The sequence below is a fragment of the Schistocerca gregaria genome, chromosome 1 (genome assembly GCF_023897955.1).
Source record: "Schistocerca gregaria isolate iqSchGreg1 chromosome 1, iqSchGreg1.2, whole genome shotgun sequence".
Lineage (NCBI taxonomy): Eukaryota > Metazoa > Arthropoda > Insecta > Orthoptera > Acrididae > Schistocerca > Schistocerca gregaria.
In genome coordinates, this window is record NC_064920.1 from 608272389 (window position 1) to 608296265 (window position 23877).

Here is a 23877-nt window from a genome sequence, read left to right on the forward strand (position 1 = left end):
GGATCCCAAACGCTCGAGCAGTACTCAAGAATAGGTCATATTAGTATTTTATAAGTGGTCTCCTTTACAGACGAACCACATTTTCCCAAAATTCTACCAATGAACCGAAGATGACTATCCGCCTTCACCACGACTGCCATTACATGCTTGTCCCACTTCATATCGCTCTGCAATGTTACGGTCAAATATTTAATCAACGTGACTGTGTCAAGCGCTTCACTACTAATGGAGTATTCAAACATTACAGGATTCTTTTTCTTATTCATTCCTATTCCTATTCATTACATTTATCTATATTTAGGGTAAGCTGCCATTCTTTACACCAATCACAAATCCTGTCCAAGTCATCTTGTATCCTCCTACAGTCACTCAACGACAACACCTTCCCGTACACCATAGCATCATCAGCAAACAGCCGCATATTGCTATCCACCCTATCCAAAAGATTATTTATGTAGATAGAAAACAACAGTGGACCAACCACACTTCCCTGGGGCACTCCAGATGATACCCTCACCTCCGATGAACACTCACCATCGAGGACAACGTACTGGGTTCTATTACTTAAGAAGTTTTCGAGCCACTCACATACTTGGGAACCAATCCCATATGCTCGTACCTTAGTTAGGAGTCTGCAGTGGGGCACCGAGTCAAATGCTTTCTGGAAGTCAAGGAATATGGCATCCGTCTGATACCCCTCATCCATGGTTCACAAGATATCATGTGAAAAAAGGGCGAGTTTGGAAGGTAGGAGACGAGATACTGGCAGAAGTAAAGCTGCGAGTACCGGGCGTGAGTCATGCTACGGTAGCTCAGTTGGTAGAGCACTTGCCCGTGAAAGGCAAAGGGCCCGAGTTCGAGTCTCGGTCGGGCACACAGTTTTAATCTACCAGGAAGTTTCATATCAGCGCACACTCCGCTGCAGAGTGAAAATCTCATTCTGGAAACATCCCCCAGGCTGTGGCTAAGCCATGTCTCCGCTATATCCTTTCTTTCAGGAGTGCTAGTTCTGCAGGGTTCGCAGAAGAGCTTCTGTAAAGTCTGGAAGGTAGGAGACGAGATACTGGCAGAGGTAAAGCTGTGAGTACCGGGCGAGAGTCGTGCTTCGGTAGCTCAGTTGGTAGAGCACTTGTCCACGAAAGGCAACGGTCCCGAGTTCAAGTCTCGGTCGGGCACACAGTTTTAATCTGCCAGGAAGTTTCAAGGATTTTTTTCCTCAACAATATGAATTTGTCCCCCCCCCTCCCCCCTCTTTCCTAGATCTGGGTTTGTTGCGCATGCATGAATCTGGCAGCTTGGGTGCTCCAGTAAAATGTTTCGCGGCAGCATCTAGCTGCTTGCTGCGACTGCTTAAACAGCCAAACAGCCACATTTCCGTAGCCGGAAGCGGGACAAGGTACTACTCAACTGTTCATGCGGATGATCCCATTCGTAACTGCTAAAACGAAACTAATGAAAACAGTTGTGACGTCACAGTCACCGGAGGCAATTTATTACATCATGCTCGTCAGAGGCAATTGGTTGTTACGAAGCATTGCATAGTCTTCCTAAAGCCTTTGACACATTTTGCTCCTGGCAGATGCTAGTATGAGCACTGTGTTTTGTTGCTGTATATGGCAATTTCCTTTGCAATTTAAGTTATATTTTCGTTTTTTCTCTCGTTCACATTTTATTGTTGCAGTATAATTCTGCAGTAGCGGGATACAGTAATATCCTTTGTTAGAGTATTGGTTCTTACCAGTCAAAATTACAAAAATTTAACAGAAAACAAAAACAATTAAAAATTCCCGGAATTCTAAAAAATACCCGGGTTTTTCCCGGTTTTCTCCCGGATGAAAAAATTCCCATGGTTTTCCCGAATCTCCCAGTTGTCCCGGGTCGTATACACCCTGTTATTATATATTTAATAAATACCAAATATGAACAAAATTTAAGAGTTTAAACTAAAGAGTACAGAGTGAAATCAAAATACGTCACTACTTATGAGGAGTCGTGTCAACTCATAAATGCACAATGTACCCTTATGCAATTCTCTTGTGGGGAAAGCTAAACTGATGCCTGTCACAATACTAATAGTAGTACTATGCACTACACAGTCAATAAAATGCGGAACTGTACGTATGTAGCATAAGTGATTGTCAGAGGAAGTGAAAGCCATTTCAGACATCAATACATACACAGAAGCTAGTCAAGAAATACTGATGGCAAAATTTAAAGACCATGAGGAATTTTTGGCCAAAAAATTTCAGGAAATGGAAACTGCAATAGGTGTATTCCAACACGAGCAAGTTGTCCATAAGAGGGGACACCTGCCTCCTCTGCGAATCTGGGTACACACATTTTGGCATTATGAAATTCTCACTGATTTCTAGCAATAATTTTCAACAACTGTATTGAGTCACAGGTTCAACACTGCTTAGCCCAACAGGAGATACTGACCATCTAGTAATCAGTGTATTATTGCTTTGATTTTTTTGTTGCCTTGTTGTTCAAAGGAAATTATGCAGATTTCTAAATGTACTCTCCAGGGACTGGTACCATCTTAAATGCGCCAAATGCAGTCACAGAGTTAAGAATTTTACAGTCCAGTTGGCTTGAATGCACAATACTGTGAAAAACTGGAAACACGAGGACTGCTTTGATTCAGTCCTATGCTGTTAACAGTAGGTTCTTCCAGGTAATCAGTGGTTGGTTAAGAGGGATTTCCCACATTCCTCCAGTTGATTCCTGATCCCGTGTTATGCATGGGCCAACCAATCCTAAAAATGTGACTTTCAAAAAAGATTTTTGTACAACTTTAGTATTGCCAGCCAAGTTTAAAAATAGAAAGCATGGAAGTCATGCAATAAATCCATTAATGTGACCAGATGTGAAGTTTTGTAAGAAAATAAACTTCTACAGATGTCATCATCAAAATTAAATGAGTGTTTTTCACTTCATGGAACATTAATTTGGCACTTGTTTGGTTACTTTTGTTGATAGCCAACAAGATACTCACAATCACTCCAATTTCCATATTTCAGATTTTATAATTTCAGTGTCAGTTTAACACCTCTAGAATATAATAAATTTTCTGCAATTATTTTCTATCTATATTTTGTAAGTTATTAGTTATCTGGTGGCATCAGCATCTAACGAAAAATAATTTTATCCTATGAAATTCTTTTACTTGCTAATCATACACTGCATTGTTTGGTATACGGAAGATGTAGCCTAAAAATGTTGTGCTTTTTTGTGTAAACTAGTGTAATGTGAACTTGCATTGGATGGGAGGCTATTTTGTGTTAACCTTATATTGCGCACATTATTTGTTGTTGATGTGTCAAAGTATGTGAATTTGTTGAAGTATGTTGTTGTTGTTGTGGTCTTCAGTCCTGAGACTGGTTTGATGCAGCTCTCCATGCTACTCTATCCTGTGCAAGCTTCTTCATCTCCCAGTACCTACTGCAACCTACATCCTTCTGAATCTGCTTAGTGTACTCATCTCTCGGTCTCCCTCTACGATTTTTACCCTCCACACTGCCCTCCAATGCTAAATTTGTGATCCCTTAATGCCTCAAAACATGTCCTACCAACCGATCCCTTCTTCTAGTCAAGTTGTGCCACAAACTTCTCTTCTCCCCAATCCTATTCAATACCTCCTCATTAGTTACGTGATCTATCCACCTTATCTTCAGTATTCTTCTGTAGCACCACATTTCGAAAGCTTCTATTCTCTTCTTGTCCAAACTAGTTATCGTCCATGTTTCACTTCCATACATGGCTACACTCCAAACAAATATTTTCAGAAATGACTTCCTGACACTTAAATCTATATTCGATGTTAACAAATTTCTCTTCTTCAGAAACGCTTTCCTTGCCATTGCCAGTCTACATTTTATATCCTCTCTACTTCGACCATCATCAGTTATTTTGCTCCCCAAATAGCAAAACTCCTTTACTACTTTAAGTGTCTCATTTCCTAATCTAATTCCCTCAGCATCACCCGATTTAATTGGACTACATTCCATTATCCTCGTTTTGCTTTTGTTAATGTTCATCTTATATCCTCCTTTCAAGACACTGTCCATTCCGTTCAACTGCTCTTCCAAGTCCTTTGCCGTCTGTGACAGCATTAGAATGTCATCGGCGAACCTCAAAGTTTTTACTTCGTCTCCATGAATTTTAATACCTACTCCAAATTTTTCTTTTGTTTCCTTTACTGCTTGCTCAATATACAGATTGAATAACATCGGGGAGAGGCTACAACCCTGTCTCACTCCTTTCCCAACCACTGCTTCCCTTTCATGCCCCTCGACTCTTATGACTGCCATCTGGTTTCTGTACAAATTGTAAATAGCCTTTCGCTCCCTGTATTTTACCCCTGCCACCTTTAGAATTTGAAAAAGAGTATTCCAGTCAACATTGTCAAAAGCTTTCTCTAAGTCTACAAATGCTAGAAACGTAGGTTTGCCTTTTCTTAATCTTTCTTCTAAGATAAGTCGTAAGGTCAGTATTGCCTCACGTGTTCCAACATTTCGACGGAATCCAAACTCATCCTCCCCGAGGTCCGCATCTATCAGTTTTTCCATTCGTCTGTAAAGAATTCGCGTTAGTATTTTGCAGCTGTGACTTATTAAACTGATAGTTCGGTAATTTTCACATCTGTCAGCACCTGCTTTCTTTGAGATTGGAATTATTATATTCTTCTTGAAGTCTGAGGGTATTTGGCCTGTCTCATACATCTTGCTCACCAGCTGGTAGAGTTTTGTCATGACTGGCTCTCCCAAGGCCGTCAGTAGTTCTAATGGAATGTTGTCTACTCCGGGGGCCTTGTTCCGACTCAGGTCTTTCAGTGCTCTGTCAAACTCTTCACGCAATATCGTATCACCCATTTCGTCTTCATCTACATCCTCTTCCATTTCCATAATATTGTCCTCAAGTACATCACCCTTGTATAAACCTTCTATATACTCCTTCCACCTTTCTGCCTTCCCTTCTTTGCTTAGAACTGGGTTGCCATCTGAGCTCTTGATATTCATACACGTGGTTCTCTTCTCTCCAAAGGTCTCTTTAATTTTCCTGTAGGCAGTATCTATCTTACCCCTAGTGAGATAAGCCTCTACATCCTTACATTTATCCTCTAGCCATCCCTGTTTAGCCATTTTGCACTTCCTCTCGATCTCATTTTTGAGACGTTTGTATTCCTTTTTGCCTGCTTCATTTACTGCATTTTTATATTTTCTCCTTTCATCAATTAAATTCAATATTTCTTCTGTTACCCAAGGATTTCTAGCAGTCCTCGTCTTTTTACCTACTTTATCCTCTGCTGCCTTCACTACTTCATCCCTCAGAGCTACCCATTCTTCTTCTACTGTATTTCTTTCCCCTATTCCTGTCAATTGTTCCCTTATGCTCTCCCTGAAACTCTGTACAACCTCTGGTTCTTTCAGTTTATCCAGGTCCCATCTCCTTAATTTCCCACATTTTTGCAGTTTCTTCAGTTTTAATCTACAGGTCATAACCAATAGATTGTGGTCAGAGTCCACATCTGCCCCTGGAAATGTCTTACAATTTAAAACCTGGTTTCTAAATCTCTGTCTTACCATTATATAATCTATCTGATACCTTTTAGTATCTCCAGGGTTCTTCCACGTATACAACCTTCTTTCATGATTCTTAAACCAAGTGTTACCTATGACTAAGTTGTGCTCTGTACAAAATTCTACTAGGCGGCTTCCTCTTTCATTTCTTAGCCCCAATCCATATTCACCTACTATGTTTCCTTCTCTCCCTTTTCCTACACTCGAATTCCAGTCACCCATTACTATTAAATTTTCGTCTCCCTTCACTATCTGAATAATTTCTTTTATTTCATCGTACATTTCTTCAATTTCTTCGTCATCTGCAGAGCTAGTTGGCATATAAACTTGTACTACTGTAGTAGGTGTGGGCTTCGTATCTATCTTGGCCACAATAATGCGTTCACTATGCTGTTTGTAGTAGCTTACCCGCATTCCTATTTTCCTATTCATTATTAAACCTACTCCTGCATTACCCCTATTTGATTTTGTGTTTATAACCCTGTAATCACCTGACCAGAAGTCTTGTTCCTCCTGCCACCGAACTTCACTAATTCCCACTATATCTAACTTTAACCTATCCATTTCCCTTTTTAAATTTTCTAACCTACCTGCCCGATTAAGGGATCTGACATTCCACGCTCCGATCCGTAGAACGCCAGTTTTCTTTCTCCTGATAACGACATCCTCCTGAGTAGTCCCCGCCCGGAGATCCGAATGGGGGACTATTTTACCTCCGGAATATTTTACCCAAGAGGATGCCATCATCATTTAATCATACAGTAAAGCTGCATGTCCTCGGGAAAAATTACGGCTGTAGTTTCCCCTTGCTTTCAGCCGTTCGCAGTACCAGCACAGCAAGGCCGTTTTGGTTAATGTTGCAAGGCCAGATCAGTCAATCATCCAGACTGTTGCCCCTGCAACTACTGAAAAGGCTGCTGCCCCTCTTCAGGAACCACACGTTTGTCTGGCCTCTCAACAGATACCCCTCCGTTGTGGTTGCACCTACGGTACGGCCATCTGTATCGCTGAGGCACGCAAGCCTCCCCACCAACGGCAAGGTCCATGGTTCATGGGGAGGTGTTGAAGTATATAAACTGTAAAAACCTCACTGAGTTACAGAATTTGTTTTACATAAGCAGCACACCTTGCTATAACAGGAAAAGATTATGTTCCTTGTTAAAAGGCTTTGACTGAAAGGTGGGGAACCAGCTGGCTGAACCCTCATTCTGCCTTCCTCAGCTAGAATTTTGGCACCCGAGGAAATTTGTGTTTTTCTGTGCTGAAAGTACAAAACAGGGAAACAGTGATGGTGGAAGGGAAAGGAGAAGGTGTCAGTGGGATAGAAACAAACTGTAGACAGTGATGGTGGGAAAAAAGTGTGAAACATAAGCAAGTAAGGTGTTTCAGGGGATACATGTTATAATGTCTCAGTAGCTGAGAGGTAACACTGTGGCACCAGGTGAGGAGGATAACAAGTTCAAACCTAGGTCAGTTTGTGGAATCTCTTTTCCCAACTGATACTACCGTTTTTCTTACACTGATTATAAAGAAAATTGTAATAACACTATGTACTCTACATTCATTTTTCCGAGCATTCTAAACCATTTAGGTGGGCAGCATTCTGTTTGCTAATGTAACTGAATTATATTATTACCTTCTGTTTACTTTATAAATGTCCGAGTGTTCCGATGTGTCTGCTGATGATGACAAAGGATGAACCCATTTTTCAAGTTTAATAAGATTTCACTTGGACAAAAATACCATTCATCAGTTAGCAGTTATTGGCCAAAGAATTGTAGGAACCCTCTTGATAAGTCAGCAGTGCACCACACAAAGAACAGAGCTGCTCGGGTATCAGAGTACTTACGGAGAGCACATAGGGGATTTTCAGGCTATGCAGTAGGTTGAGGTTTTCTGATGAACACTCACCAGGTGACTCATAGGTTGCAAAATCAGACAGCACTCTGAGAATAAAGACATTTTAACTGTCAATATATTATCAGAAAACTACAAAAATATTTTTAACAACATTCCTGAATTTACCGCCCTCCAGAAACTTCTCGCACTCAAATTAGTCTCAAAACTGAGAGATGGATGAAATCCAAAGTAGAAACCTCCAAGACATTTAACAATTCATGGAATGCATAGCAAGAAGACAGATTAGACAACATAAGAGGGGATGTGTTCATTGCAGTTGACAAAAAATATTGTCTCTACTGAGGTTGAATTTGAGTGTGACAGTGAAGTTATTTGGTCCCATACAACAGGTCTACGTGAAAGGAAGTTAACTGGTGGAAGTTTTTACCAGCTACCCAGTTCCATTGTGATGAGAGTAGAGTCTCTAATAAAAAGTTTACAGTTAGCAACGTGGAAATACCCAGATGATGCAATATTAGAGGTGACTTTAATTTACCGAGTATATATGGGAACATTTATGGTGTTCCAGCGTAATGACAAGCACTGGCACGACAATCTAGAACACAAGAGCAGAGAGGGCTGTGAGATGACGTCAGCCAATAATACACTACGAATCCCTCTCTAGGATGACACCAAGACAGGAGGGGCCTCTACATGAAGAAAGTGCGTGCCGCCTAGCCACAGGGAGTGGAAGACGAGCCGTTCCCAGCAGTGATTTATGAACTTTATTGCTTTGCTTTCAATGAAATTGTATTTACCAAAGGATACTGATTATTTGCAGTTGCCATTTGCATACAACACTCCTTTGTGAATACGCAAAGTAAAGTATTGTCAATTTAACTTATTGTAATAAATTCCATTAACACAATTTGCTGGAATTGTTGTCTAGCGATCTTAGAAAACAGCTTCCTAGGCACTCATATAGAGGAGTGGGCAGGGGACAATATATTAATTCATTGCAGAGGGTACAGATAAACATCGCTGTGAAGTTCTTTTGAATGGATTTCTCCTCAAAAACTGTCTTCAGCAGCACACATGCAATGGGAATATTTTAGGTCTTGTAGCAACAAACAGGCCTGACCTAGCCAATGGCCTCAGTATAGACACAAGGATTAGTGACCCTGACGTTATCATAGCAACTTTGCTTACTAAAGTTAATAAATCAGTGAAAAAGTTAATAAATCAGTGAAAAAGCCTATACTCAATATGTTGAGAGAAGAGCTCTGACAGCTGGCAGCGCAGTTGCCAGTATTTGATATGTGATATGGGCAACATACCTTCCCATCCCACCCTTTGGCATGTGCCAATACTCGACTCCTTCAGAACCTGACAATGCTGTGTCATTCATTGCAGCATTCGTGTAGCGGCAGCATTCTGCTGACCAATGTGTTCCTTGATGGAATATTATTTCACATGCGCTACCAGTGTTTGTCACCTTACACTGCTATTTGACTGCAACAATTTTCATTTTATTGTTATAGAATTCAGAGTCGCTGTATTTCATCCTAGTCTGATATATTTTGACATATAAATAAGTTACTGTACTTGAAAATGGTCTATGGCTGAACTCTGGACCGTATAACAATAAAATAAAAATTATTACCATCAAACGGCAGAGTAACATCATTAAAAAATACCATGACTATGGTTCCAGCCAACATAAAAATTACACATAATCAGATTTTCAACATTAACAAGGTAAAGCAAATTTCACAAATGTTATTTGAAAAATATTGAATAAGGATGTTACCCCTATTTTTTGTGTGGGAGAATGGAAACCCCAAGATCATCGTCATCTGATTGGTCATCTCTTGCCATGACCACATAGTCTTTAGTATCTTTGCTGCTGCTGTCCTCATCATCTCTCTTACACCTTCTTCTATGTTTGACCGTGTAATCTCTTCCCACATGTGGTGCATGACATTCACCAATTTTCAGGCGTTATTCATATGACAGCCTCATTTATCAGCCTCTCTGTGTCTCGTAACATAAAGGTTTTGTTTTGCTCTGCAACATCTGCTTTTATTTGAGCCCAGATGAGTTCAATTATGTCGTAATGGCACTGGTATGGTGAAAGACATATAACTTTGTGGTTTTGGTTATCTTCTAACGTATCAATCACATGATTCATCTTCTGTGGCTTGTATCATTTCACTGATCCCAGAAGTTACACTTTCCACATATTCTGTTTGAAGCCTATTTTATTATATTTCAACCAGCTGACTATTTCATCTCTCCATGTAGCAGCCGTTGGTGCCTTATTTAATTGTACAGAAAGGTACAGTGCATTGTCCATTACAAAAACACTACCAGAACTGGTGTTTGGTAGTGAACGAGTAACAAACCAGTATTTGAATGTACCTACATTCATCTCCTCATGGTAGATACTTTTTCCTGGTCCTGATGAAATCTCAATTCAGTTTTATAAAGAGTATCTATAGCATTGTCCCCTAATTTAGCTTCCATTTATTGTGCATCTCTTGCCTAGTGGACGACACACACACACACACACACACACACACACACACACACACACACACACACACACACACTGGTGACTCCTGCATATGGTTTGCTGTAGACTCCTTGAACATATTCTCAGCTCGAATACAATAAACTTCCTTGAGAGGGTAGCTCGGACAAAATAGCAGAGTTAACGATGTTACTTAGGATGCTTACGTCCTACAATTATTTGACTTTTAATACTTGGTATTAGAAACAGACTGATGATCTATCCATGGGCAATTGTTTTGCACGATGTCTCACAGATATTTTTGTTAATCATCTGAAATCTAAATATTTTAGACAGAACACTGATATTTCTAAGCAGGATTTTATCATCGGTATGTAGAAGACGTTGTTATTGTCTTCAATGTCCCCATTTCTAATATTACATTTCTAGCTGATGTATTTAAGGCCTCACACAACAAAATTATGTTCACTCACAAAGTGATGGACCATAACGGGATGCTTAACTACTTGCACTTGCACCTTCAGCTTGTTGGGGGAACTATTCAGTTTGACATCTACTAAAAACCGATAATTAGTGATTCTATAATCCACACTTCCTCATCTATACAAATTAAGTTTTTTTCAAATCTATGGTGCACTGCATTACGGAGATATCACTCAAGCAACCGTCAACAGAAGGAGAGTTGGCAAATTTGAAATAGATCACTGCAAATAACGTGCACAGTCCCAAATTTTGATACGCTGTATAAAGAGAAAACACCAGTATCAGAGCACAGAGGTCTTCCAGTCTCATAGTTTTCAAACTCCAAATTTGTGAAGATCCCGTTCTTGGGGAAGCTCTCTTATGATTTAGCAAAACTTTTTAAAAAACAGGATTTGTGTCTTGTTTACACTACTGGTAATAAATTTCAGTAGAAGGGTCAAAACGACAGTCAGGGAGCACTTGTTAATTAAGAAAGGTCATATTAAACAAAATTTTGCATTTGCTGGGCATATTAAGTCCAGTGGGCACCAGTCCCCCACACTAGAAAATATGAGTATACTTCACCTTGCTCAGAAGGGGGAGAAGTTGAATCTACAAGAGGAGCTGGAAATTATTAAACATCTTGCTACTGAAAAGGACAGGTTGCTGAATCATCAACTGATTAGCAATAATTAAATATATTATGGTACAATGTTACCAGTGTTCTGAATGTTGCTGCAATGTTCATTTTGTGTCGACAGCATCACTCTCAACCTGTTGGTTTATTGCATATAAAGTTAGGGGAGCCATATTTTAAGGGGGGATTTTTAATGGCTTTGGCTCTTTACTTTTTATAGCTCTGTTTCTTTATTTTAATGACTAAGAATATTTTTGTCTCTTGTTTGTGATGCTTTAGAGTGCCCTGGATCCTGATATCTTGAAGTTTTATCGATTCAGAATGCTTACATTATGAATATACTCCAAAAATTATTATTTTACTCTCTATAACGGAGCTTTAATGACATTTTTTCAACTAACCATTTTACCTACACTTTATATGGGAACAGTTATATTTTTATTTTATTTTATTTTAGAGTTTTATGTGTTTGTATTGGTTTCCTTATATGCATTTTACTTACTAGTTTTATGCGCTTTTGTTGTTCGAAAACGTGCCTTAAAGAGGTCACGCGCACCATCTGGGTACTTCTTGCCCCACTATACGCGGCACCTATATCTCCACTTGTCATAATAACATTTTTGTGCGCACCAATACAGAGAGTGCCGTATGTGGCTTGTACCGCAGTTTTGTAAGTGTAACCTAAGTTTTGTAAGTGTAACCTAATCTTATACTGCCATGGCTTAGCTGGCTGGTGTGCTCAAGGTGACATACAATAACCATGGTAAATTTTTTCAACGCATATTTCTACTTTCTCCGTGTTATTCTGACTGTTTTTCTACTTTCACTAGGTCCACTGCATGATTTAGATGTTTCATGACAAATGGATTATGTATCTGGTTGCTTTGGTGTCTATTTTACATAACATGTGGTTTTATGACTGGTGTGTCACGTATCCAGCTACTTTTGCTATTTTACATTTATGTGGCTTTATGACTGATGAGTCACTTGCCCAGCTACTTTTACGTAAGCTTTTATCACTTTTAGTTCACGTTGTCTACATACTTGTGCAAGATATTTTCCTACATTTGTATTTAATTGTTTGGTTTTTTTTGTAAACAATCTGATAATGCCCAAAAAGTGAAAAACGTATCATTGACATTAATTAATTCTGCAACTGAGATTTTTTATTCCAAAATTCTTTGATGGCTCTTTCGCGTCTGTCGTTTGTAAAAGCGCCTGAACCCGACGATGATACCTTTCTTACAAGCACTGTACAATGCCTTGGTTCATAGGTGTATTACACTTCTCACATTAGGAGGTAACAACAGTGCATGAATACTGTCACATTGTAATTCTTCCTCATCAGGATGCGATCCGGCACTGTCAAGCGATGAGACTACTTTGGAAGGCAAGCACTTTTTCTTTATGTTTCTTTTGGTCTCCGGAACAATATCCCTTAAAAACCATTTCTCGAAAATATTTTTGTCCATCCAAGCAGATTTTTGGCGGACATATGTAACAGGCAGAGCAGAAGCAGTGACATTTTTAAAGCTTCCCTATTACCAGCAGTTTCAGTGTATGGTCTCCACTTGCATTCAATTTAGCAAGAACTGTTAACCTCTTTTTATGTTTTTGTAGGCTGAGGCAGCCTTTTCTTCTTTTGAGGCTAGAGTTTTAGATGGAAGCATTTTATAATTTAGCCCTATTTCGTCACAGCTGATCAGGAATATGATTTTCTTCATGTATAATTTTTCTTAATTTCTCACAAAATTGTGTAACAGACTCTAAGAATCTACTGAACGTTTTTCACTGCAAATTCATTCTGCCTTATGCCGTATCATTTCTTCCAGATATCCAACCATCCCTCCCCCCATGAACCATGGACCTTGCCGTTGGTGGGGAGGCTTGCGTGCCTCAGCGATACAGATAGCCGTACCGTAGGTGCAACCACAACGGAGGGGTATCTGTTGAGAGGCCAGACAAACGTGTGGTTCCTGAAGAGGGACAGCAGCCTTTTCAGTAGTTGCAAGGGCAACAGTCTGGATGATTGACTGACCTGGCCTTGTAACAATAACCAAAACGCTGTACTGGTATTGCGAACGGCTGAATGCAAGGGGAAACTATGGCCGTAATTTTTCCTGAGGGCATGCAGCTTTACTGTATGATTAAATGATGATGGCGTCCTCTTGGGTAAAATATTCCGGAGGTAAAATAGTTCCCCATTCGGATCTCCAGGCGGGGACTACTCAAGAGGATATCGTTATCAGGAGAAAGAAAACTGGCATTCTACGGATCAGAGCGTGGAATGTCAGATCACTTCCCTCTGACAACCATGCCTCCATCCTTGCTACCTTCCCTGTTTTCCTTTCCCTGTTGCTTCATAACCTGGGTTGTGAGTAACTAAATCCACTTTCCCTTCTTCCCTTTCTTTCCCCTCTCTCCTCCCTGATGAAGGAACATTTATTCCGAAAGCTAGGAGCTTAAATTTTCGGTTGTTTTTGTGTTTCTATCGGCTGTACTGAGCTGAGGTAAGTACTGGCCAGCCCCTCTATCTCTTTGTTAGTAATTAGATCACTCAATCAGGCAGGTAGGATAGAAAATTTAAAAAGGGAAATGGATAGATTAAAGTTAGATATAGTGGGAATTAGTGAAATTCGGTGGCAGGAGGAACAAGACTTCAGGTCAGGTGACTACAGGGTTATAAACACAAAATCAAATAGGGGTAATGCAGGAGTAGGTTTAATAATGAATAGGAAGATAGGAATGCGGGTAAGCTACTACAAACAGCATAGTGAACGCATTATTGTGACCAAGATAGATACGAAGCCCACACCTACTACAGTAGTACAAGTTTATATGCCAACTAGCTCTGCAGATGACGAAGAAATTGAAGAAATGTATGATCAAATAAAAGAAATTATTCAGATAGTGAAGGGAGACGAAAATTTAATAGTCATGGGTGACTGGAATTCGAGTGTAGGAAAAGGGAGAGAAGGAAACATAGTAGGTGAATATGGATTGGGGCTAAGAAATGAAATAGGAAGCCACCTGGTAGAATTTTGCACAGAGCACAACTTAATCATAGCTAACACTTGGTTTAAGAATCATGAAAGAAGGTTGTATACATGGAAGAACCCTGGAGATACTGACAGGTTTCAGATAGATTATATAATGGTAAGAGAGAGATTTAGGAACCAGGTTTTAAATTGTAAGACATTTCCAGGGGCAGATGTGGACTCTGACCACAATCTATTGTTTATGAACTGTAGATTAAAACTGAAGAAAATGCAAAAAGGTGGCAATTTAAGCAGATGGGACCGAGATAAACTGAAAGAACAAGAGGTTGTACAGAGTTTCAGGGAGAGCATAAGGGAACAATTGACAGTAATGGTGGAAAGAAATACAGTAGAAGAAGAATGGGTAGCTTTGAGGGATGAAGTAGTGAAGGCAGCAGAGGATAAAGTAGGTACAAAGACGAGGGCTGCTAGAAATCCTTGGGTAACAGAAGAAATATTAAATTTAATTGATGAAAGGAGAAAATATAAAAATGCAGTAAATGAAGCAGGCAAAAAGGAATACAAACGTCTTGAAAATGAGATCAACAGGAAGTGCAAAATGGCTAAGCAGGGATGGCTAGAGGACAAATGCAAGGATGTAGAGGCTTCTCTCACTAAGGGTAAGATAGATACTGCCTACAGGAAAATTAAAGAGGCCTTTGGAGATAAGAGAACCAATTGTATGATCATCAAGAGCTCAGATGGAAACCCAGTTCTAAGCAAAGAAGGGAAAGCAGAAAGGTGGAAGGAGTATATAGAGGGTCTATACAAGGACGATGTACTTGAGGACAATATTATGGAAAGGGAGGGGGTGGATGAGGATGAGCTGGGAGATGCGATACCGCGTGAAGAGTTTGACAGAGCATTGAAAGACCTGAGCCGAAACAAGGCCCCCGGAGTGGACAACATTCCATTGGAACTACTGACGGCCTTGGGAGAGCCAGGTCTGAAAAAACTCTACAATCTGGTGAGCAAGATGTATGAAACAGGCGAAATACCCTCAGACTTCAAGAAGAACATAATAATTCCAATCCCAAAGAAAGCAGGTGTTGACAGATGTGAAAATTACTGAACAAGCAGTCTAATAAGCCACAGCTGCAAAATAGTAACACGAATTCTTTACAGACGAATGGAAAAACTAATAGAAGCTGACCTCGGGGAAGATCAGTTTGGATTCCGTAGAAATACTGGAACACGTGAAGCAATACTGACCTTACGACTTATCTTACAAGAAAGATTAAGGAAAGGCAAACCTACGTTTCTAGCATTTGTAGACTTAGAGAAAGCTTTTGACAATGTTGACTGGAATACTCTCTTTCAAATTCTAAAGGTGGCAGGGGTAAAATACAGGGAGCGAAAGGCTATTTACAATTTGTACAGAAACCAGATGGCAGTTATAAGAGTCGAGGGACATGAAAGGGAAGCAGTTGTTGGAAAGGGAGTAAGACAGGTTTTAGCCTCTCCCTGATGTTATTCAATCTGTATATTGAGCAAGCAATAAAGGAAACAAGAGAAAAATTCGGTGTAGGTATTAAAATCCAGGGAGAATAAATAAAAAATTTGAGGTTCGCCGATGACATTGTAATTCTGTCAGAGACAGTAAACGACTTGGAAGAGCAGTTGAACGGAATGGACAGTGTCTTGAAAGGAGGGTATAAGATGAACATCAACAAAAGCAAAATGAGGATGATGGAATGTATTCAAATTAAGTCGGGTGATGCTGAGGGAATTAGATTAGGAAATGCGACACTTAAAGTAGTAAAGGAGTTTTGCTATTTGGGGAGCAAAATAACTGATGATGGTCGAAGTAGAGAGGATATAAAATGTAGACTGGCAATGGCAAGGAAAGCGTTTCTGAAGAAGAGAAATTTGTTAACATCGAGTATAGATTTAAGTGTCAGGAAGTCGTTTCTGAAAGAATTTGTATGGAGTGTAGTCATGTAAGAAAGTGAAACATGGACAATAAATAGTTTGCACAAGAAGAGAATAGAAGTTTTCGAAATGTGGTGCTACAGAAGAATGCTGAAGATTAGATCAGTAGATCACATAACTAACGAGGAGGTATTGAATAGAATTGGGAAGAAGAGAAGTTTGTGGCACAACTTGACGAGAAAAAGGGATTGGTTGGTAGAACATGTTCTGAGGCATCAAGGGATCACCAATTTAGTATTGGAAGGCAGCGTGGAGGGTAAAAATCGTAGAGGGAGACCAAGAGATGAATACACTAAGCAGATTCAGAAGGATGTAGGTTGCAGTAGGTACTGGGAGATGAAGAGGCTTGCACAGGATAGAGTGGCATGGAGAGCTGCATCAAACCAGTCCAGGATTGAAGACCACCACCAACACAACAACAACAACAACAACAACAACAAAATCCAACCATCTTGAACTTGCAGTGAAATTGTCCTCACCTTCCTTTAAATCATTGGTAGTGCATTTACCTGATGATTTAGGTGCATTTGACTGTACCCATATTCCTATGAAACATCATGGTTACGAAAATGCACAGCTGTTTTAATTAAACATACGAGCAGCCTCTGGCACTAAGCTTAATTAGAGTCTATTAAAATATTTACAAAGCACGACATAAACAAGCTTTAATGAAACAAATTGGTTACACATGTAGCATTAAAAGTATTTTCCATCACTGGCCACTACTTTCTCCCATCTTTCAGGCAGTGTACAAATCCTGCATCAAAAAAATTTTTTATCTTTTGAAGTGATCCACGAATTGATGCAATTTGTGACTTCTTCATGAGATCGGAAGTGTTGGTCAGCCAGGCCATTCGCCACTGATCTAAGGAGGTGATAGTCAGAGGGAGCAATGTCTGGAGAATACGGCGGGTGGGGTTAGACTTCCCATTTTAACGTTTCCACGTACTTTTTGACCTTTTTTGCAACGTCGTGCTGCAAAATCACTTTATTGCGCCTCTCGCTGTATTGCGGCCATTTGTCTTTTAATGCTGTGCTCAAACACATTAATTGCATTCGATAATGAGCACTTGTGATTGTTTCACTTGGTTTTAACACCTCATAGAACACGACGCTGAGCTGGGCTCACCAAATGCAGAGCATGATCTTGGAGCCATGAATATTCGGTTTTGCCATCGACGTGGAAGCATGGCTGTGATATCCCCATGATTTTGGCATTTAGGGTTATCATAATGAACCCATTTTTCGGCCACGGACACAATGCGATGCAGAAATCCCTTCCATTTTTGCTATTTAAGCAAGTGTTCACAAACACACAAATGCCGTTCAACGTTTCTTGGTTTCAGCTCACGAGAGACCCAAGTTCCTTGTTTCTGAATTATGCCCATAGCCTTGAGATGTTTTGAAATGGCTTGCTGGGTCACTCCCACTAATCATGCCAATTCTTCTCGAGTCTGACGTGAGTCTTCACTCAGCAGTGTCTCCAATTCTGCATCTTCGAAAACATTCTTTCCTCCAGGACTATGCCAGTCTATAACGTTAAAACCACTGTTCTTGAAGCATTGAAACCACATTCTTTCACTAATAGCGTCCTTACCATACGTAGTTGAGAGCATTCGATGAGACTCAGCCTCTGTTTTCTTCACACTGAAACAAAACAGTGACACCTCGCACAAATGACGAGAGTTAGGCTCGTAAACTGACATTTTCAATCAAGAACAACTTTATGACGCAGACACAACTGACTAATGTTTGAATGAGGTTATGTTTTTAGATATAAATTAAGGGAGGGAAAAAAAACTAACTAGAGCATTAGTGTCATGCAATATTTTGTGTAATGTAATATCTTGTACAGACATCTTTCATTAACCTGACACGTTCCACATCATTACGAAGTGTCGTATTCATGATCTATGGAACAAGTATTAATCTAATCTAATCTAATCTAATCTAATCTAAGGTTCAAGCTAACTGCCTGATGTCTGTGATCTGTTTCTTTTGACTGCTACTTACCGTTGTCGCTACCTATCGGCAAACGGTGGAAGCAAAGTTGTACACCTTGTAAATTCGATACGAAAATCTGTCTAAGAAGAAATTCCAGTACTGACAAGAAATGAAGCAACAGGAGTCACAATGGAATGAGTGTAGAATTTACTAACAATGTATTTGCATAAAAACAGTTAAACCTATTTCTTGTTGGCCATAGCAACTTTATCAGCTTCTTTTGCATTCTACTGTGTATTTATATTGGTCCAATATAATATTCAACCACAAATCTTTTTTATATGTGGTATAGCTTTAAGATTTCTCCTTTTGCTGTTTACTTTCCTCTATCTTTGTAACATGACACCTTTGATTACACACACTGTGTATCCATGATGTATGATTAATGACTGGAGATAAGTGTGAAAATCATGGTGTTACCATGCACATCTCAAACTTAAATCAACACTGAACTTTCTTTGGTGGATCCACATTTAGTGTTATATGACAGAGTTCAATTTCTGAACTAACAGCAGAACTAACCTCCAGTCAGTGATGTTCATCCAATAGGCCCTAACTGTTGTGGTAATAATTTGAGTGATGCTTCAAAGCAATGCTTAAATTTTACTGCATTCTGGATTTTTATTTAATTACGCAGGATCTGTGGTACTTTGGGCAGTGATTTAGATGCCTTATTTCATGGACTTATTTGTTTTTCGAGACGGCAATCAACACTTACAACAATTTCGTCAGTGGTTCACTGATCTAGGGATTTACATCTGTAGGGGTGGTTAGGAATTGGAGAAAACAGCTGAGATTGTCTCTGAATATTTTACAGCTGTTGAAACTTAGGATAATGTCATTGTGTGCAGGACTGACTTTATTTTATTGCCATTAGCATTGATCTGAATACAGAACATATTTGCACAGTTAATTCATGCATTCTAAGTAATTTTGCAGTGTTATCAGATTTATTTAAAATTTATAATGAGTTTCCAACCACTGTATCAGGGCTCGAACTAGAGATTGTCCAGGAAGTAGGGATGAGTATTAAAGTACTATAGAAAATACAAAATTTATTAAAATGTAATTTTTTTTCAAACACATTAAGTAACTTCTCCCATTTATATTCAAAAAATTACATTCTCCATATGATGACCCAATGCCGCACAGCGACAACTAAACGTTCATTGAAGTTAACGATGACATATTCACAAACATCTGGTTGTATGCCATTAATTTTAATTTTATCCTTCAATTGGTGTATTGTTTGTGGTCTATCCACATGCACTTTTGATTTCACAAATACCCATAAAAAAAGTCACAAGCCGTAAGATTGCATGATCTGGCAGGCCATTCCTGGTTACCATGCAAAGAGATAATTTTTTGAGGAAACGTTTCACGCAGCAGAGCAATTGTTTCACAGGACATGTGGCATGTCACATCATCTTGTTGAAACAAAAAAAATCATCATTTTCATCAATAAGAAGAAAAAACCAATCAGAAAGCATATTTCCATAATGGTTGCTGTTCACAGTGACAGGAGTTCCCTCACCATTTTCAAAAAAGTATGGGCCGATCGCTGCTCCTGCCCAGACCCCACACTATACAGTCACATGTTGTGGATGCATCTCATCTTCCACAGTCACTTGCAGATTTTTTTTCTGCAGTTCTGTTTATTGGCGTATCCACTGAAATGAAAGTGCACTACTACTGTGAAAATTATTCTTTTTGTGAAGTTCTCAGTCTTCACTTTTCAATCCAAGACCCACTGAGCAAATGGATGCCTCTTTCCATGGTCTGCAGGGTTCAACTCTTGTGCAAGTTGAATCTTGTTCACATGATTTTTCAGATCTTTTGAAAGGATTTCATGCAATGAACTTAGTGATAAATTTAATTGTTGAGCTTGTCGGCAAGTCAATTTTTTGGGGCTTACGTTCACATTGCATGGTAGCAATGTTTTCTTATGTTTCAACAGAATGTGGTTGTCCTGTTTACTTAATATTTGAAACAGAACTCAGGGATCTTGAAATTCTGGATGAACTATCGAACTGATGATTTTATTGTACAAGCATTATGTCTGAGTGTCACGTGCAATTCACTGATGGTTGCCGTGGGACTTTCACTGTTTTTGTAATAACTTTTTATCACTTGGATAAGTTGCTCAGTTCTCCTATTCTCCACGATGAAAATAAGCACCCAACAACAACGCTCACCACACAAAAGCTATCAGGCTACTAATGGAAGGGATCACAAGTAACAAATGTGAAAAAACCATGGCTGCCAACTGCCATATGAGAAAATGGTGCAAAATTTAAATTCCTCCTTATTTTCCAGACACCTGATACTTTAGATCTGATTAGATACAGCTAGTAGATTTTTCACCATTCTTCCATTTACTATGTCTATTTAATTAATCTATTGTGTTTGATACTGAATTCTAAACTTGTTGCTGGGCAACATTATTTGCATACAGAATCTATGAACCAACCTAACATTTTTTTATTCTTATTTTGAGTCTCAAGAGACAATCAAGTGAAAGGTACAGGCTCTAAACACTGTGACAACAACATGAGCAAAAGAAAATTTTAATATATAAAATTTTATTACCATATAATCACACCATCCAAAGTCTTAACCAATTCATCACTGTTTTCTGACATGGTATTGGGGTACCAAGAAGAACAACAGGAAGCAAGTCTTCACAGAAGATGGGAGCAATTAACTTCTGATAATACATTAAAATTACATGGGATTTCATTGTAGTTAGTTTTAGGACCAGATCTATGCCCATCTGAAGGAACCTTCATAGGTGGCACTTAAATAATTCTGTAGCTCATTGGCACATAAACAGTATTTACAGGACACTGATGAGATGTTACTGATTTAGTGGCCATGATTTAGTGAGCAGAGTTAAAGTTGCCACTATGGTTAAATCTGGTAACATTGTTACCATGGGATCACAAGTATGCATAGTACATTTCAGATCTTGAGTAACCTACATTATTGCTGTGGTGATGCTACAATGTTTATGAGAAAAGACTGACACTTACCATAAAAGATTATGGGATCTTGTATTCAGGCTGTTGCTCAGATACCAGGATGAGTAAAATGGCAACAGGCTGGATACCACAAGTTAATGGGGGGTTGGACAATGATTTATTTAGTGGTCCCCATTCATGATGGAAAAATTAAATGTGTGTGTCAAAACTAGAATAATGCTGAGTGCAGCAACACTGATCAGTGTCATGCTGAGACTCTTGGTGTCTACCACTTCAGAGATTCTCATTATTGCTTTTCTTGGTTTGATTCCTGTAATAAATTTAAAGTGCCTGTGTTACATATGTAGCCTGGGAGCATTGGCAGGCCACAGTTTACTACGGCATGGGTCCAAATGGTGTCTAACAAAATTCACTACATTACTCAGATGTAATTACAATGTCATCAAGACAGTTGATGCACCCCAGACAGACAGTGTCAATTGTTCTAAGACACAGAAAAATCATCGGGGTGCTAGCCACACGAACAGGAGGTGCTGTTATTGGTACAGCCCGAATGGAGTGTTAGTCACAAGGAGCCAGTTAGAATCCTCGTCCAATGGAATCTGTTGATAGGCTTCAAATAAACCAATTTTGGAAAAGAAATGGCTCCTGGTGAGTTTAGCCAATAACTCATCCTCATCCAGATAAGGCAAAGAGTAGACGCCAATGAAACATTGAGCATTAATTGATCAGTTAGTTTTTTTAACAATCACAGGGGGGAGAGAGGGGGGATAGACCACTCACTCAATGTAATAGGCTGTGTAACCACCAACAAAATCATTCTGTTCACTTCTGATGTCGCTTGATCATGCAAAGCCAATTAAATGGGGCACACATGGAAAAAGCTCAACTGCGTCATAGGTTTCAGGGTAATGCAGACTGCAAAATTAGTGGCACAATCTAACTCATCCAAGAAAAGACACAAACTCAGAACACAGAGAATCTAACTGGTGGCAATGGACATGGTTGGAAATGAAGTGCACCGTATTTGAGGGGGGAGGAGGGGGGGAGGAGGAGGAGGAGGAGGGGGAAGGGGGCGCGTTGAAAGCATCAAGACTGAACAAAATTTGCAGTGCCAGTATCATCCACTATCAAAAAAGTCAGGAACTAACCCCAAAATTGGAATATGGTGCTTGTACTAACTCAGCACACATTGAGTAACCGGAGACAAAGCTGGAGATCCAAAATCCACAAAAGTCTGTAAGTTCAATGAAGTCATGACTGCACCTGTGTGCACTCATAGTATGAGCACTTCGTTCATCTGCAATTTGATAAACAGATGGCTGACAAGTTCACAACAGCAACCATAAGAGCTTGATGCTGATTGAGGAGAGATTAGAGTAATGCTTCTGTGGTCAGAAGAACTGAAGGAGCAACCAAATAGATCAGGCATGCAGAAGTGAACACGCCACTTGTCACCAGTTGTAGCACACAGTAAGACACACACAACAAATGACCACCATGAACCAAAATTTATTCTTCTTCCACATACACCCAAACAGCTGAGAACATTGAGACAAACATAGAAACAACGCAGATACTGATACAAGCAGTTGCAGATAACTGATATGAACACAATATGAGAGTGAATGCTGGCTGCACTGTGCTTATAAAGAGGAGAGCTATGATAGATGGTGTGCTAGATGCTGTGCTGTGTGCACAAGTTGTGGTCTATTGCAGGCGGCCTCTGGTGGCATGGCCCATATTCAAGTATTACGTACAGGGTTATAACAATATTTATAAAAAGGTTAAGTAATAGCTGAAGAACCACTCCTACAGCTTGCACGAAGAAACAATTCATATGTGTATGCACAACATTTATTCAGTAAACTTACCCTATAGGTGTTGTTGTCAAAATGTCCAGGAAATAGTTTAGGAAATCGTTTCTGGAATCTTTCTGCTAATTCTATCATTTCATCTTCTCCTTCATGGGCCAAATGTTTTTCTTGTGATTCTTGTACATTAAGATTCCATGCTTTCAGTCTTCCAATATCCTTTGCACAAATATGGTCTGGTCCATATTCTAATAAAATGACACATGTAACAATATATCAGCAAGCAAAGGAAATAATTACTTATTACTCTCGCAGAGGAGAACCAGAGAATAAAATATGATGCATAATGAATATACCTTTTTTTCCCCTATAGCCAATGACAATGATATCTCTTAATTCTGACAACTGTGTAGTCATTTTGAATATCATTTGGCGACCAGGATAACGTGTTCCATGACGTACTAATAACCAAATACGTTGTGGCTCACACCCTGTAATGAAAAGCTGGGATAATATAAATAACAACTGCTGCATTGTATCAAATTTTCAAAGTTGAATTGAATGAACAGACGAATATTGGCATAAACTAAATCATACCAAGTAATATACTTCTTTCTGACCTTCACTTTATTAAAAAAAATTGGTGTAAAATATTGTATACAGAAATGATATAATCAACCTTTTCCACAAATTTTTTTCTTGTGTATGAAGCACTGAGTGTTTGAGAGTAACTTAAATGCCTGTGACAGTACTTACCTGGTATGTTTACAGGCTTATCGTTCGAGTTCATCACAAACCGGTAAGGTGTCTTTGTTGCCAAATGTTCAGCTATCACATGTTCTTTAATACTATGACAACCACTGCTTGGGTTACTGGCCAACGCAGAGTATATAAACATAAAGCAAATGTATTTTCCAAGGTAACTGTGAGTCATCTTGCTGCCTGAAAGTGAATTAGAAAAGAATTAGTTCCTGCTGTAAATACTGAATCACATAACGGGATGTTAGTTAATTCTTTGCTTGTTCTATGTACTGCAATTGCATCCTCTTATTGTT

General features: G+C 39.3%; 1 protein-coding gene across 3 annotated transcripts in view; it reads right to left on the bottom strand.

Moving 5' to 3' along the window:
* LOC126358586 (multiple inositol polyphosphate phosphatase 1) overlaps positions 1–23877 on the bottom strand; it is a 208564-nt gene that overhangs the window by 88557 nt on the left and 96130 nt on the right. For all 3 annotated transcript variants that reach the window (XM_050007562.1, XM_050007563.1, XM_050007561.1), the window contains 3 exons: positions 23579–23764; positions 23179–23313; positions 22883–23070 (listed from right to left, as the gene is read on the bottom strand). In XM_050007562.1, coding sequence (XP_049863519.1) covers positions 22883–23070; positions 23179–23313; positions 23579–23756 — 501 coding nt within the window. In that variant the 5' untranslated portion in view covers positions 23757–23764. The remainder of the gene's footprint in view (positions 1–22882; positions 23071–23178; positions 23314–23578; positions 23765–23877) is intronic.